The 15,810-nt window shown below is 42.5% G+C and overlaps 1 protein-coding gene across 2 annotated transcripts; it reads left to right on the top strand.

Moving 5' to 3' along the window:
- The first annotated feature begins 353 nt into the window (after positions 1-353).
- sugt1 (SGT1 homolog, MIS12 kinetochore complex assembly cochaperone) lies at positions 354-10,154 on the top strand. 2 transcript variants are annotated; one of them, XM_023834771.2, is made up of 13 exons: positions 354-495; positions 602-650; positions 1,027-1,117; positions 1,302-1,371; positions 2,754-2,824; positions 2,905-2,958; positions 3,612-3,640; positions 3,944-3,969; positions 4,528-4,624; positions 5,575-5,682; positions 7,277-7,367; positions 7,556-7,728; positions 9,610-10,154. In XM_023834771.2, exons 1-13 carry the CDS (start codon positions 482-484, stop codon positions 9,709-9,711), a joined length of 975 nt encoding a protein of 324 aa, XP_023690539.1. In that variant the 5' UTR covers positions 354-481; the 3' UTR covers positions 9,712-10,154. The 2 variants fall into 2 exon arrangements, with proteins under 2 accessions (XP_023690539.1, XP_023690540.1); XM_023834772.2 differs by having other exon boundaries at positions 3,947-3,969.
- The last annotated feature ends 5,656 nt before the right edge of the window (positions 10,155-15,810 follow it).

Below are 15,810 nucleotides of genomic sequence, written 5' to 3' on the forward strand. Positions count from 1 at the left end.
CCTTTCACCTCCAGAGTGTGGGGGTGGGGTGGTTGAATCCTGTATACATGTGTGTGCGTGATTTGCATTTCTCCCTATGTTGTGGGGGTTTTGCTGGGTACTTCATTTACCTCCCACAAGCCAAATAAATGTACAGTAATTAGGCCAAGTTGCCCAATTAAAGAATTCTATATGTATAGACCCCAGCCTTTTGCCTTATGCTGCTTGGGGTAGACTTCAGGTCCCTCATGACCCTTCACTAATAAGCAGTGCAGTATACTAAATGCACAGGGCCAATAAAACATGTGGCACCTAGAATATTTGTTGACGTCTCTTGTATTTCGCGGTACCTCTCCGAGCCACGAGGTGGTGTTGCAGTTTTGTTGCCGAGTTTGTCGGCGCTGAGGAAGTCTGCATTTTCTTCCACGGTCTACTTGACAGTCATGACGTCTCCGCGACTGTCATCCAGAACTTTCTAAACGACAAGTGGCGAGTGGCTCTAATGGCAAGCGGACGGTTAGTGGGTAACTCGCTGATAATCTAACAAAAAACCTTTGGCGTATTTGCATTATCCGGCCTCTGTGTTAAGCTTTTCCCCAATGTTTTTTTTCTCTGTTTTCAGGAACTTTCCGGAAAGCGTCATAGACGAAGATCCCAAGAAGGCTCTTGAGGTACTGTGACTCAGACTGGTTAATTAACTACAGAAATATGCTTATATGAGGACGAGTTTAAAGGCAGATTCTGTTTAACTTGCTAGGCAACTGGGTGAAAATCCACAACCTTCGGGTAAATAGCTCTCTGGTTCAGTGGCGTAAGTGGTCCGCTATGTAGCTCGCGTACTATCTTCCTAGCTGTCGAGATTTCCTAACGACCTGCTCTTTGGGTTTCTAAAATTTCATTTAATGTCTGATTTATACGAGCTCCGTATGTTTGAAACGTCAGGACCTCGGCCTGTGTGTAGCAGCAACCCGTGAGTATCCCGCCTTATGGCGGCATGCTGACGCTGGTTCGTAAACACCGACCGTTTCGGTTTACTCTGCCATGCAGGATCTGAACAAGGCTTTGGAGGAGACGAGCAGCAACGCGGAATGGCTCTGCCAGCGGGCCTATGCCTACATCTTACTGAAAAACTACAGCGGTAAGCAGACTGTCTTGAGACTGTAATGTTTACTGATGCACTGCTCTCATGGGGCGCCTGAATGAAGTTAGTCATTTTACCATTGATGGCAGTTTCTGTATGGAAATAACCAGGTCTAAAACCGGCATCGGTCCTGTGTTTAGCATCGCCACACATTTCAACGCTGATTTATTTACTCACGTAGAGGCCGTGGAGGATGTCAAGAAAGCCCTGGAGCTGAAGCCCGATTTCGCCCTTGCTTTCATGAGAAGAGGGTGTGTACATAACTGTTCCATGTAAACCTTGTGCGCTGTTTTTCCACTGTCATTGGGTTATTTTCTGTATATGCAGACGGTGCTGGATATTTTTGCTTAACAAATGGTTAGGCCTGGCATTATGTTGCTTGTCTCAGATATAAGGTGTCAGGAGAGATTTATGGCAAGTTCCGCTCAGCAAGTTGATAATACTGCAAATGCAGAAGTGCTTATTGAAACAAAATGGGGAAAAAAAAATAGATGAAGCTTAATTTGCCTTTTGCCCAAGTACAGATTCATTGGAATGCTTCTTTTCACGAATCCCATCTAGCTCTCCTTTGAGACGTACACACACATATGTAAAGGTGAGATTGAAGCCTGGGGCCCGAGCACAGGGTCAGTCATTTATCTGGTGCCCCTGAAGCATTTTGAGAAGGTTAAGGGCTTTATTCAAGCACCCAGTGGAGATTTGTGGAGGCTGAGCCTCAGCCCAGCGACCTGCCGATCACAGGCTCAGAAGCCTAACCTGCCCCTGGCTAAATTGTAGGTAGATAAAAATTAATGTATTATATTACGTAAAGCATTTTTCTGAAGAAGATGCCTTCCTCTGCACGTCCAGAATGTTTGTGTTCCATAGTTGCAGAATACTTGGTATTGGCTTCGAATGCTTTGCAAAATGAAAGCAAGTAAATGTGCTACCCTAAACAGTAAATTAGGGCTGGGCGATATCATATCGATATTATATCGCGCACGCGCAATAGTCACTAGGACTTCAGATGACTGGCACAACATTTGGCCATGCGCCATCTTGGTGCTATACGAACATTTATTTATGCCCACAATTTAAGCAGTTTAGTAGTATGGCTAAAATATTAATGAGGCTTTGTATGACATCCAGAAGTCATTATTAGTATAAATACGGCATATCTTTATGTTTAATAAATGTGTCAAACTTTGAACTGCAAAAAGTACCACCACACCGTCGACGTCTTTTTACCTTGTTTATCCACAAGATCTCCTCTTTTAAAACATGTCGTGGCTGCTCTTCCAAACTGTACTAAACCGTAGTAAACCAAAACATTATTATGTGGTGTGCACTGCTAATCGAATTTAAGAAACATAAAGTTTATACAGATTACTAAGTTTTGGGTATCACAAAACGCATCTCATTAATATTTAAGCCATACTACTAATCTTCTTACCAAATTATGGCCGTAAATTAATCTCCGTATAACACCGAAAAGCTGGCTTCCGGCCAAATGCTTCATCTGTCATCTGACCAGGGCGATGATTATTGCGCTTTTGTGATATAATATCGATATATCGCCCAGCCCTACAGTAAATGTACATATTAATGTCATTAGTGTTATGTAATCGCAATTTTCTTTGTTTTTATGCTGTAGAATTGCAGAATACTATTTGAATAACTTCGAATTGTCACACCAGGCCTTTGTAGCAGGACAGCAGTTAGATGGTAAGTTGACAAGCTTCTTATTTAACATTGTAGACTGTAAGGTGGTGTCTGGTTTTATATGTTCTTTCCCCCCAACACAGATTCAGATAAATCCTTTGAGATATGGATCAAGCTGTGTGAGGAGAGTATGACCTGTAAGTAGGAATATGCCTGAGTTCATTGGCTTTGGCTCTGGCTCCATCTTACTGAAATGCTTGTTCATCACCTTAAATCATGAATTCAGCCAAGTCCTTAGAGAAACTATATTACCCACTTCCTTAATAATGCAGTTTGAATGAGCAGGCTGAGAAATAACAGTGGCATGCATCTAGCTGTTAGTGTCAGTAATGTGTTTAGCTGCTGTAGAAACTGCTTAATGCAATATTATCGGCAGGTGGAATGACAGTAAGGAGAATGAACATGAATCTTCTCAACATCTCCTGGTCCTTGGGGCTTGGGAGAGTGCTATATAAACCTGTCACCACCCCCTCCTGCTAAATGCCCCTTTCCGTTTACTTTTAAAAGACCAGTGAACGGTTAGTCTTGTGGGAAAAAGATATTGGCTTTGCTTTGTTGAAATGGCTGTGAAGTACTTTCATCGATTCCGCAGTAGCTTTGTGGTAGCTTTGTTTTTTCCCTTTTTTTTTTCTTTTTTTCTTTCAACTATTTGACCTTTTAAGTTTATACCTTTCTCTCTTCTGGATGCTGTTTATAAAATGTTCTTTGTAATTTTGAAATACAGTCGTAATTAGATGTTTTTTTTTAAATATTTTATTGGAACACAGCTGCTATATTCTCTTCATTACAGTGGGAAAACACAATGGAACAACAAACATGGTGAGGTTCATACTTATTTTACTAAGTGTCATTGGTTAAGAGACCAGGCTTCTATTTTCCCCAGACATTTGAGTCTATGGAAATGAGAGTTTTGCCGAAAGAAGTTGCTCCAGGCAATGATAAATGAGGAAATTGAACTGTTGCTGTATCGTATGGTTCACCACATGAGGGAGCTGTTTCATCTGTAAAGGTTCCTTGTCCGTTACAAGTAATTTGCCTACCCAGCTGTGCCATGTATCTTACATACTTAACTTAAATCTTTGATTGAAATCATCTGAATGTTTCCCCCCTATCTGATTCTAGCAGCAAGCAGCAACGGCTAACGTGAAGTAGGTGTCTAAGCCTTGCCTTCTCACTGCATTGCACAGTTTTAAACATTCCTACCCTGATCTCTTTAGATGTTACACTGCTGCCACACTTACTCCTTTCTCTTTTTATGATATTAACTTCCTTTAAGAAATTATAATGCTGTGATAAGTGATTGGAACATGGTGGGTGTTTTATTTCCACCCAGCACTGCTGCCATTGCTTGGTAAGCTGGGGGTTCATTATAAAAAGATATGAAAGGTATTAATTAACCGTAATAAACCTTCCACCCCTGTTGCTTGTGTTATTATATTAATGCAGTAACTGCAGCTCATTTGTAATTGTTCATTTTCTGGCTGATTATAACAAAGCCTTCTGAATGTGCCTGTATTTTATAAAGGTGGAGATTTACATCTTGTGTAATGATGTACAAGGTCTTTGCCTTTTTATTTTGATACAAAGAAACTTTTAGATGGACATTTACTTTTGTGTATTGGTTGTGCATCCTCCTTGTATGAGGGTGTAGTAAATGACTTGTCTCTTCCAGGGAATAACATCAGAGAGCTTTTTTTTTGTCCTAGACATGACTGGTACCAGACAGAATCTCAGGTCATTGTCACAATCATGGTGAAAAATGCCAAAAAGGAGGACGTCAGGGTCAGCTTCTCAGAAAAAGCGGTAGGTTCCTGTTCTCTCTCATTTGCTAGCCTGCTGAGCCTGGAGATCACAGCACGTGATGAGAGGCTGACTTTCCTTAGGCCATACAATTCATCACACTGCGGGAGGCAGTGAAGAGATTCCTCACTGCAAACCATATTTCATATGTGTTGTTAGCAGTATTTATTATTTTATATATATTTATTATATTTATATAATATTATTATTGTGGTATAGTACTGTATACATTGAAAGCTAAAAGAACAAAATGTTTGAAGGGACTAAGTGGGAATCATTAAAAGCTTCCAAATCCAAAGTAAGAAACTGTTTTGATCTATTCTGTAAATTAATTAAAATTTCGAGCACTGTATAATAATTTGGTGTAAATTAGATGGAGATGAGATAAAATATTAATTTGCTTATGTGGGGGATCTGCCTGTGGGGCATTTTAGTCTTCCGTCTGCCTAAACCACCATATGGACGGCATTTTTATGTACAGCATCGCTGGGCTGATGCAGGTGTGATAGGCAACTGTGCAGGGAGTAGAGTGACGAGCCCCCGCCCCCCCATCCCCATCCCCACGAGCAATAGTACACTGGCATTGACCTTAGGGGGCAGAGCACCTGCTGGCTGGTCCCTCATTGCCACCTGTACACTAGCCTGGAATTTAAAAAAAAAAAAAAAAAGTTTTTCTCTGAGAACAGCTTTTCTGTCTCCAGTATGACCTTGAGAGCTCTGTTCACGTTGCGGGGCGCAGACATGATCTGACGACCGTGCTTACCTGTGTATTCGGCTGGTTGCTTTAGAGGAATCATTTTAATTACCTTCCAGCCTTCTTGCTATGAAGTCCACTTTGCACCCTCAGTCATTTTTCTTTCAGATGGCCTTAAGCCATCAGCTGGACTCGTCCTATAACTGAGTTTATTTTGTCACACTTCAGATGTCCCGTTAACCACTCTGTTCACCCGCAGCTGAGTGCCGAGGTGAAGCTGCCGTCTGGGGAGGATTTCAGCCTGAAGTTCATCCTCCTGCATGACGTGGATCCCCAACAGAGCAGCTTCAAAGTCCTCTCCACAAAGGTCCGTGGGAACCCTCTTATTTCTCATCTGTCGGAAGCCATGAAGCTTTGAGGCTGCGTGTGAGAACTTACAAGGCTGCTGTTAACGAGTTATTATGGTTGTTGGTTAGTAATGCGGGGCATGAATTTCAGTGCCCGCATGTCATCTGCTGTGGCATCGGAGGATGTGAGTATAGTCTGATGTAGAGAGAAGTGTGTCCCACATGTAAAAAGAGAGCAGTTTGGCCTGTGCAGAATGCGGTGTGTTGGGGTGTTTGATGCTGTACCTAGTACTCAGGGTGGTATCAGCACTGAAGGTCAGTGCTTGAGCTGATTCTCCTGTTACCTGCAAGTCCCGTTACAATAAACACGCTGTGTTTCCTGTGTAAGTCTGCAAAATCCGCCATCTGGTGTTCTGTTTTTGATGCTCGCTAGAGAAAAGGACAGCTTAGTGGGGGGGGGGGGGGGGGGGGGGGGATTTACACCCCCCATCCACAAAGGTGCACATTCTCTGCTGCGGGATCCGTATCCACGGCTTCCATTAGCAGGGGAGTGCTGGTTCTCACAAAGCCCTGTTTGTTCCATGGCCTCCAGGAGTCAGAGAGACCCCCCCGCCCCAACACATACGCACTGAAATCTGCTTTGATTGTCCTCTGTGAGCCTCTCTCAGTGTTCAGCTGTGTTTAGGGGGGACGTCAACATGGCTGCATTTCACCTGAGGGGACGAGGAGAATATGAAAGCTGATTAGCGCATCGCCTGTGAACGCAGGCGTAGCTCTCGTGTTGCCTGTTGCCATTGGAACCCCCGAGTACCTTAACGCCTCTGCAGGTCTTTTGCCCCTCTTTGTAAATTGGCCTGACAGCGTTGCTCTAATGGGTTATTTTTTATTAAGTTATTAGACATGCAGTAAAACCCAGCATATAACCTTTTCCATTCTAATCATTTCAAAACGATTTTCGAGTAATGTTCTCACGCCCCCCCACTGTCAGGTTAGCAGCTTGCATAGTCGTCATGGATGAGGAAAGTCAAGTGTTATTTAGGGGGCTTAAAAACATGGGTGATGTGACACAGCAGGGTGGGTTTGAATGTAACGACCGTGACGGTGACAGCTCTGTGATCACCCCAGGGCATAGTAGGCTCTCTTAACTCCAGTGCTTTGGCGGCAAAGTCATCAAGACCTCCTGGATATGTCATGCCTGTCACCTTGCTTTAAGTGCATCTACAGAAGTGGGAGGTAGATTAATATTGTATAGCCTGCGGTCACTTTGGGGTCTTATTAGCACTGTTGTTATAATAATTGCTTCTACCCAGTCAAACCACATGGTCATTTTGCTCTGTGTGTTCTGACTCTTCAGTGACCCGAGTCGTCCAAACCTGCCTGTTAGCATCGGTTGGAGGGTGAGGTACCTTTGGGAGTGCTTACCTTTGTGGTGCACTGATATCAGATGGACGTGTCAGATGGGCTACTGAGGCCCTGTGACTTGCCGCTCCCTGCGGTTTGGCCGCCTACCTATATGGGTCGGCATGGGGTAGGAAAACTGGTACCTTCAGCGGCTCCTCACACACATGCAAGGCTATCACCTCAATAACCTGGGGACTTCTCTCACCTCCCCAGGTGGAGATTAAGATGATGAAGACTGAAGCGATCAGGTGGGAGAAGCTGGAGGGGGAGGACAGCCAGCCCACCGTGAAACACTTCATGCCAAGTTAGTGTGCTGGGAAGCCACCTTGGTCTGGAGGGACATTCATGTAGTTTTCCGGCAAATTTTTGTGTGGACAGAACAAATCAGACATTTTATCCCTGTTACACTAGTACACGGTCCCTTCACACTGTAGCCCTAACTGTGAAGTTAGTACTGGACAAGTTAATTGATAGCTTCTTTGTCCCTTTTAGACCAGTACCCATCGTCTTCACACTATACTCGTAACTGGGACAAGCTGGTGGTGGACATCAAGGAAGAGGAGAAGAACGAGAAGCTGGAGGGGGATGCTGCCCTTAACAAGCTCTTCCAACAGATATACTCTGATGGTTCCGATGAAGTAAAACGCGCCATGAACAAGTCCTTTGTGAGTGAGAGTAGCCGTGCTGGTGACCCCACGTCTGGCTGTTTTCTAAGATGTCATCCTTCATCTGCATTAAGATGGTCCATCAGGCCTTTATCCATCCTCTGTTTCGGAGCTGTAGTACTGTTGTGGCCAAACGTTTTGAGAATGACACAAGTATTGGTTTTCACAAAATTTGTTGCTTGTAGATCTTTTTGTCAGTTGTTTCTATGGGATACTGAAGAATTCTTACACGCATTTTTACAGTGTCAAGGCTTTTATTGACAATTACATTAAGTTCACGCAAAGAGTCAATATTTGCAGTGTTGGCCCTTCTTTTTCAAGACCTTTGCAATTCGCCCTGGCATGCTGTCAATCAACTTCTGGGCCAAATCCTGACTGATGGCAGCCCATTCTTGCTTAATCAATGCTTGGAGTTTGTCAGAATTTGTTGCTTTTATTTGTCCACCCACCTCTTGAGGATTGACCACAAGTTCTCAATGGGATTAAGGTCTGGGGAGTTTCCTGACCATGGACCCAAAATGTCAATGTTTTGTTCCCAACTTAGAGCACCGTGCCATAAGGCAAAGGTGATAACCATCATGCTGGAAAAGGCATTGTTCGTCACCAAACTCTTCTTGGACAGGATGTTTGGGAGACATTGTTCTCGGTGGATGTTTTGGTACCATTTTTTATTCATGGCTGTGTTCTTAGGCAAAATTGTGAGTGAGTCCACTCCCTTGGCTGAGAAGCAACTCCACACATGAATGGTCTCAGGATCCTTTACTGTTGGCTTGACACAGGACTGATGGTAGCTCTCACCTTTTCTTCTCCATACAATCTTTTTCCTGGATGCCCCAAACAATCGGAAAGGGGGTTCATCAGAGAAAATGACTTTACTGCTGTCCTCAGCAGTCCAATCCCTGCACATTTTGCAGCATATCAGTCTGTCTTTGAAGTTATTCTTGGAGAGAAGTGGCTTCTTTGCTGCCCTTCTTGACACCAGGCCATCCTCCAAAAGCCTTCTCCTCCCTGTGCATGCAGATGCACTCACACTTTCCTGCTGCCATTCCTGAGCAAGTTCTGCACTGGTGGTGCTCCGATCCCGCTGCTGAATTTAGGAGACAGTCCTGGCGCTTGCTGGACGTTTTTGGGCGCCCTGAAGCCTTCCTCACAAACAATTGAACCTCTCTCCTTGAAGTTCTTGATGATCTAATAAGTAGTTGATTTAGGTGCAATCTTACTAGCAGCAATGTCCTTGCCTGTGAAGCCCTTTTTGTGCAATGCAATGAAGACTGTACATGTTTCCTTGCAGGTAACCATGTTTAACAGAGCAAGAACAATGATTTCAAGCACCACCCTCCTTTTAAAGCATCCAGTCTGCTATTCTAACTCAATCAGCATGACAGAGTGATCTCCAGCCTTGTCCTCATAAATACTCTCACCTGTGTTAACAGGAGAATCACTAAAATTATGTCAGCAGGTCCTTTTGTGGCAGGGCTAAAATGCAGTGGTAATTGGTGTTTTGGGATTAAGTTCATTTTCATGGCAAAGAGGGACTTTGCAATTAATTGCAATTCATCTGATCATTCTTCATAACATTCTGGAGTATATGACATCATGAAAACTAAGAAGGCAGACTTTGTGAAAACCCATACTTGTGTCATTCTAAAAACCTTTGGCCACTACTGTAGATATGGTGCCATGTCCGTCCCCTGCTCTGATGCCCTCTGTGGGTCACATTTTTCACATGGCTTGATCTGTGATGGCTCAGCTTAATGCAGCATTTGTCTCCAGCTATTGAATAAACTAGCTGTTCAATAAGGCTCATATGTCATTTGGATCTATGGTATGTCTCTTAACACTCACAATCTGAGCCCCATGACCAAGTTCTGGTTTTTGCAGATGGAGTCCGGTGGGACTGTTCTCAGCACAAACTGGATGGACGTGGGAAAGAGGAAAGTAGACGTGAGTCCCCCGGACGACTCAGAGTGGAAGAAATTCTGAAGTGGTGTGGGGAAGGCAGGAGCAAGGAGACCTCACCCTATCTCTCCTGCTTGAGTGTCCCTCTCGTTGATGCGACCGGATAGCGTGATTCTCAGTGCACTGGAGCTCCTTCAGACCCCATTCTAATTGTCCTGGCAAATGTCCTAGCAATATTGTACATTTCTCCATCATAGTGAAAATGGAGGATGAGGGTGGTTTTCGTTCTAGAGATGTATAATCTTTTATTAAATTTTGTCTTTTTGTATTTCATCTTTCATTTACTTTTGTAAATCCCACATGAAAAGCATCCTTAGGAATAAGTATAATATCATTTGCCCTCTCCATCATGAAGTATCAAAATTGTTTATTTTAAAAGGTTTTATTCACCTTGAGTTTTCTGTACAAATGGTCTTTCCTCTGTGGATCCTTATGACAAGAATACAATTAAATTTTCTTCATCTGAATGCCTTAAGTTTCATGAGACTCTCCTCCCTATGTGATTCCTCCCAAGAGCAGGCCTACAGCACCAGCTCGCACCCTTAGGAAACCTGTCCTGTAGCTGTGCCATTAACAACCACAGGAGCATGGATATGAATTTGCCCCAAACGCATCAAATTCTGTGACAGCCTGGTGAATGTTTAATTCATACCATACATTCCTCTCGTTCATCAGACAGGTTTTGGGCCTCAGTTAAAATCCTTTGAGACATCAAAAGCACTCTGCTTGTGAGCAGTATGTGGTTCTGTGAGTTGGAATAGAATGTTTCTGATCAGAAGGTTCATGGTTCAAGTCCTGTGGCTGGTGGAGGGATTCCTTAAGCCCCGTGAATGCAGGGGTGTTCTTCTCTGGGTTTGGGCCATTGGACCCTGGTCAGCTGGTCACCAGTTCAAACCATGAGGCTAGTCCTTTTTTTAAAAAAATATACATATAGAGCACTGTGCCCACAATAAAGGGTTGCTGGTTAAAAAACTATATCCTACATAGCTAAATGTTTTTAAATGATTTATGTCCCTTAGAAAGCAGCCTGCAGCCCCACAGAGGCAGTTTGTAGCTCTTTGTGGTTTAGAGTGTTGTGCCTGTTATCAGAAAGTTGTTGGTTTGAGTCCTGTGGTAAGCTTTTTTTTTTTTTTTTTTAGTTAAAGCCTATAAGAAATCGAAAGGTGTATATAATCCAATGGGTGCAGTGTATGGCTCTATAGGTGAGGATGTTGTGCACATGAGCTGGCCAATCCTGTGGCTGGGTTTTTAATTAATGGATATTTATGAATGCATTTAAGAACCCCAAAGAAGCACAGCCTAACCAGGACAGAGGGCACTGTGCCTGCAAGAATATGGTCACTGGTTCAAATCCCATGACCAGCACAGGAATAGTATAAGGAATAGCATAAGTGAGTAACCCCACTCTTTCCCTTTATAAAAATTTCCAAACATTGGTCAAACAAAAAGTGTATTAGCATATTAAAACTAAATTAATGAATTCTTATGGGTAAATTGTTCCCCAAAACATAGACTTCCCACAAAGTGCCTAAACATGTCAATGAATAGCAAACTACTCAAAATTCATCAGTTTCCTGAGCTGAATGATGAGGTGTGGATTAACTCCAGATGTGCTCTCCTGAGTTAAGGACCAACCTTAGACCACATTCTTGGGATAATATCCATAATTTCTGTGAAATAAAATTAACCGTACTAATCAACTATGCAAAACAAGTCTAAAAGACAACATTGCATGACAATGCCAAATGAGTAACAGCGAGTGGAAGTATTGCTTTTCATGAATGGATTCCAGTGTGCAATCCAAGTCTCTAGACTTTCTTCACATCAATTTTGTTCTTCAAAATTGCAAACTAAGGACTGAAAGACACATTTGTGTGGAGAAATGCATGAGAAATAAATACATGGAAACTAGCTGGGTGAGACAAGATATGGAGAGGTCAAGGTAACATACATCAACAAACTCTTGAGATCACAGCCCAGGGTCAGCTAGTTTCAGGCCTTGCTCTAGGGCTCACTGGTAATACGATTCCACAACATTCATTCTCATGACCTTCTGGAACCAAGCAAAATATGTAAGTAGACAGAAAAGCTCTAAACTACCTTGGATTAACAGCCTGGGTGATTCTGACAATATGATTACTCTTTATCCTCCTGAGACCCAAGGGAAAAAGTGTCCTTCAATTTTAGGTTATATGTCTTTGGAGGAAATAAGACTTACAATTTAGATTTTTTCACATTTATTTTTATTTTTAAATTTCACAGCATGTCCTCTTTAGTGTACAACAGGAATAAATATGTTTCCTAACATAAGTGAAAAGATAGATGCAAAAATAAAATGTCCACTACAATGGACATAAATGAATGGGTGGGGTCTCAGGAGGTTACAAATCTGTTGTAGCCCCTGCCACCTGAAACATACTATAAGAGGAAACTCAGTTAAGCATCATTCATCATAATCCATAACCCTAACCTATAAATTACACTGAAGACAACAGGTAAAATCAAATGCTACTACTTACCAGAGAAGGAATTGTGTTCTCTTTATACGAGTACCATCACGGATAGCAGGAAACTTGGGATCAGGAAACATTCCTTTATATCAGGGTTATTCAAGTCACGGTGCTCGAGGTCCGAGCACTGCTGGTTTTCCAGCCTTCCTTTACCTGTCAGTCAGGTGTGAAGCCTCTGACCAATCAGAATCAGTAATTATTAAACAACTACCTGGGAGAACTGAAAACACGGCCTGGATTTGGAATCGAGGTCCAGAGTTGAAGAACCCTGCTTTATATTGACAGAATTTTTTAAATCCTCTTTTACTTCAAAACCCTACATGATTCTCAGGAGTAAAGGAAACTCATTAAGCAATTCTAGGTGAGATCAGGTTTAACCGTGAGGTTGGACAATGGGTTGTAAACAAGGCAAAATCATACCTCCTCCTCCCCAGTCACATCATCCAGTGTGTCCTGAGCTTGCCCTGATATCTGTACAATATACCCACCTACAAACTGTCATATATGTATATCGGTCACAGGAGGAATGTGTATATGCAATTATACAGTATGTAGCATTTATGGTGAGAGGTCTTTTGTTCCCTGACTATTATCTAACAACTTCCTCCCAAACACAAAGAATACAGAGCTAAACAGAGTTTTCCCCACAATGCAGTTCTGCAAAAACCACACTCTTCAGACATAATTGTGCCAAAGGCATGCCCAGCAAAAGATTTCACTGGACAACACTCTTTCTCTGCTTATTACAACTTGTGTGTGCACGTTAATGTGTGCAATATGTGTTGGTTTTTTGGGCAAAATTCCAATAGTTACTGCAAAGGAATTGTTTTGTTCAAAAAAAGTGTAACACAATTTATTAGCCACATTTCGCATGAAGTAACAGTTCACAGGTGAAAGCAGGAATGTGTATTTTCAAAGTGATAGAGCACAATTATTACCCACCTACCAACACCACTGCCACTGTCCTGAACTTGCTCCTTTCGATGCAGAGGAGCAGCAGCTCAACATACCGTCATTTCCGAAAATTATAAATACAGTAATAATTACAATTGTTTACTGTTCAGTTAGAACGAAAATCAATGATTAATTTGGACTTTACTTGGCAGTTACTTTGAGGTCACACAGAACACACAATATGCATTCCACCCATCATCAGCAGTAAATGGTGAGCTTCCCAGCAGCCTCTAATCAAGACACCACAGCCAATAGCTAGCTAGGGGCTCACATGATCTTTGACAGCAAATGCGGTTGTGTCAGCAATTCAGGCAGAAAACTCTTTAGTTCAACATGGAGTCCAGGGTTATGGCTCCAGGTTCTCCCTCAAGATCTCTGTAAAATAAAGTGCCTCATTGAGATTTTAACCTTTTTGGGTTATATTTCTGTAGTACTGTAATCATAGCACATTTTGTACATTTTAAGTTATTTCCTTTGTAGTTTTCTCACACTATGCAGTTTAAAATTTGGCAATGAAGGCACTTAAAGCTTATTCATTCGCCTGCATCAATGTGATCTAAGCCCCTCTTCCCCATTCCATTAAACAGCCAATGGATTTGCCCTTAACGTTTAGCTAACTGCAAAAGGTTTTTTTTTCCCCCAAAGTCTTTCTTCGCATCCTAGATTTAGTTATGGGGTTTTAGACATCTTGGCGGTATATTACCATCTTGTACGTCTTAAAGGTGCTTGCAATGGCGGGAGCAGCGGAGAAATCCACCACACCACAATTTGTTTCTGGGGCCCCTTTGTGATGCAGGGCCCTGGGACTCTTCACACAATGGGGGGGCGGGATTAAGGGGGCCTGCGACTGCCAGGCCTCATATCTACGAGTGACCACTGCACAGTCACCCTGCTAAGGGATTTATCCTAATAGATTTAGAGCTGAAGGGAGATTGTGCATCTCTGACGAGAACAGAGATGATTTAGCATTAAAAAAAAAAAGTTTCAAATCTGTGGAATTTCCAGGGGTTGCATGAGACTGAGTTTAGTCACAGACGCTGGAAACGTTGCAGATTATATTGGACAGACATGAAGACTCTTTTCATTGCCTACAGTACATCTCCTGCTGTATGCATAGTTTTGCGCATTTGATAAACTGATTTTATAGATACAAATATCATTACATTTAACAACTTAAAAGTATTAGCATTAAACTGCCCATGTTTAATGGGTCACATTTTTATGTTACTCTGCTGTGAAGCTCACGTCACACACATGGTGCTCTGAAGCTTTCACACAGACCCCTTCGCTTGTTCATGGACTTACTGGCACAGCTACCCTGGAGCTGCGACTCCCGCGTGACATGGCTTTTCACAGCTGCATGCCACTGCCGCCTTCTCCTCCTCTTCTGGAGCCCCCTGGTTTTCCACAGCACTCCCGCTGCTGTCCTGCTGCTGCTACTGCCGCCGCTGGCTGCGTTCCTCTCCTCAGCCGCAGTGTCGCACCTCTGGGGTTTGGACGGACATTTTGTCCGAATCACTACCCTCCTCTTCCCTTCTCCATCTGTGCCACAAAAGCAAAACAAAGAAACGCCGCTTAGGATACAACACACTGCAGAGCCTTTTATGTGCCTTTCAGTCTATTTTATCAATGGTTAATAGTTTTATATTTATTCTTTACAGTATTTACATTACTTATTTACATAACAAAAGAAGAAAATTCCAAGAATGAATGCATTACAATATGATGTTTGTACATTTTTGGCAGGAGTGTAAACAGTAAATATTTTGAAAAAAATAACACGAAGGCTCTACCATATGTTCTCTGCCTATGTACCGACTTCAGGCTGCCACTGGACTGCAGGCCGGAAGCTTTTTCATAAGTGATGGAAATGGGAAGGTTTCCACAGAGGTTCCAGATTGTATGGCCTGCAAAAGTCTTATTGGCTGGTGTGCTGCCAGGCAAAGGAAGTCCTATTCTGAGCTGGCTGGCTTGATCTGGCGGAACAGACACTTGAAGCCCATCATTTTCAGTCATACCTATTTATGCCTATAAAGCCATAAAATCATAAAATCTATACAAATAAGTCAGACAATATACATTCTCTTTACTCCTAGTGAAAATGTCTGCTCTTTCAGCATAACCTGTCATTCAATAAACAGCTGAAACACTTTGCCGGGTCACATATATTAAAATGCTAAAAGCTCCCTTTCATATAAATAATCTACTAGGTCCAGCTACTGTAAGGAAAAATGTGGATTGACATGCAAAACATTCTACAAAACTGAAGAATAAATTATTCAAATGATCAGCACAGAGATGAATTTGCCTGGGAATGACTTGGTTATAACTATAATAAAGCGTTCTGCAAAATGAATGCCGCAGCTGCTCGGTGAATTGGCCTCACCCAGCTAATTCGGAAATTGTTTTGACAGCAGTCCTGATGGAAAATGGAGGTGGGAGGATGTTTAGGGCCACTGATTATTATGCATGAGATGAGACCGAAGGCCACTAGCAGCATTAGAGCATAGAACATATAGAGCAGCAGCTGTGTGTTTGACAGCCAAGTTCATTTTTAGGGGCGTCTTAAAAAAAGCAGATTCAGAAATAAAAACCCTATGCAAGGCAATGTTAAAACTGCAAATCTCTCTGCATTAAATATCACCAGAAAAGAAAGTCA

This window comes from Paramormyrops kingsleyae, chromosome 1, assembly GCF_048594095.1.
Source record: "Paramormyrops kingsleyae isolate MSU_618 chromosome 1, PKINGS_0.4, whole genome shotgun sequence".
Classification (NCBI taxonomy): domain Eukaryota; kingdom Metazoa; phylum Chordata; class Actinopteri; order Osteoglossiformes; family Mormyridae; genus Paramormyrops; species Paramormyrops kingsleyae.

What these genes read in the sequence shown, in the direction of transcription:
- sugt1 (XM_023834771.2), top strand. An exon ending in ATCCCAAGAAGGCTCTTGAG is followed by an intron (nt 651 to 1,026) that starts GTACTGTGACTC and finishes TCTGCCATGCAG; the next exon opens with GATCTGAACAAGGCTTTGGA. An exon ending in AGCAGGACAGCAGTTAGATG is followed by an intron (nt 2,825 to 2,904) that starts GTAAGTTGACAA and finishes CCCCCAACACAG; the next exon opens with ATTCAGATAAATCCTTTGAG.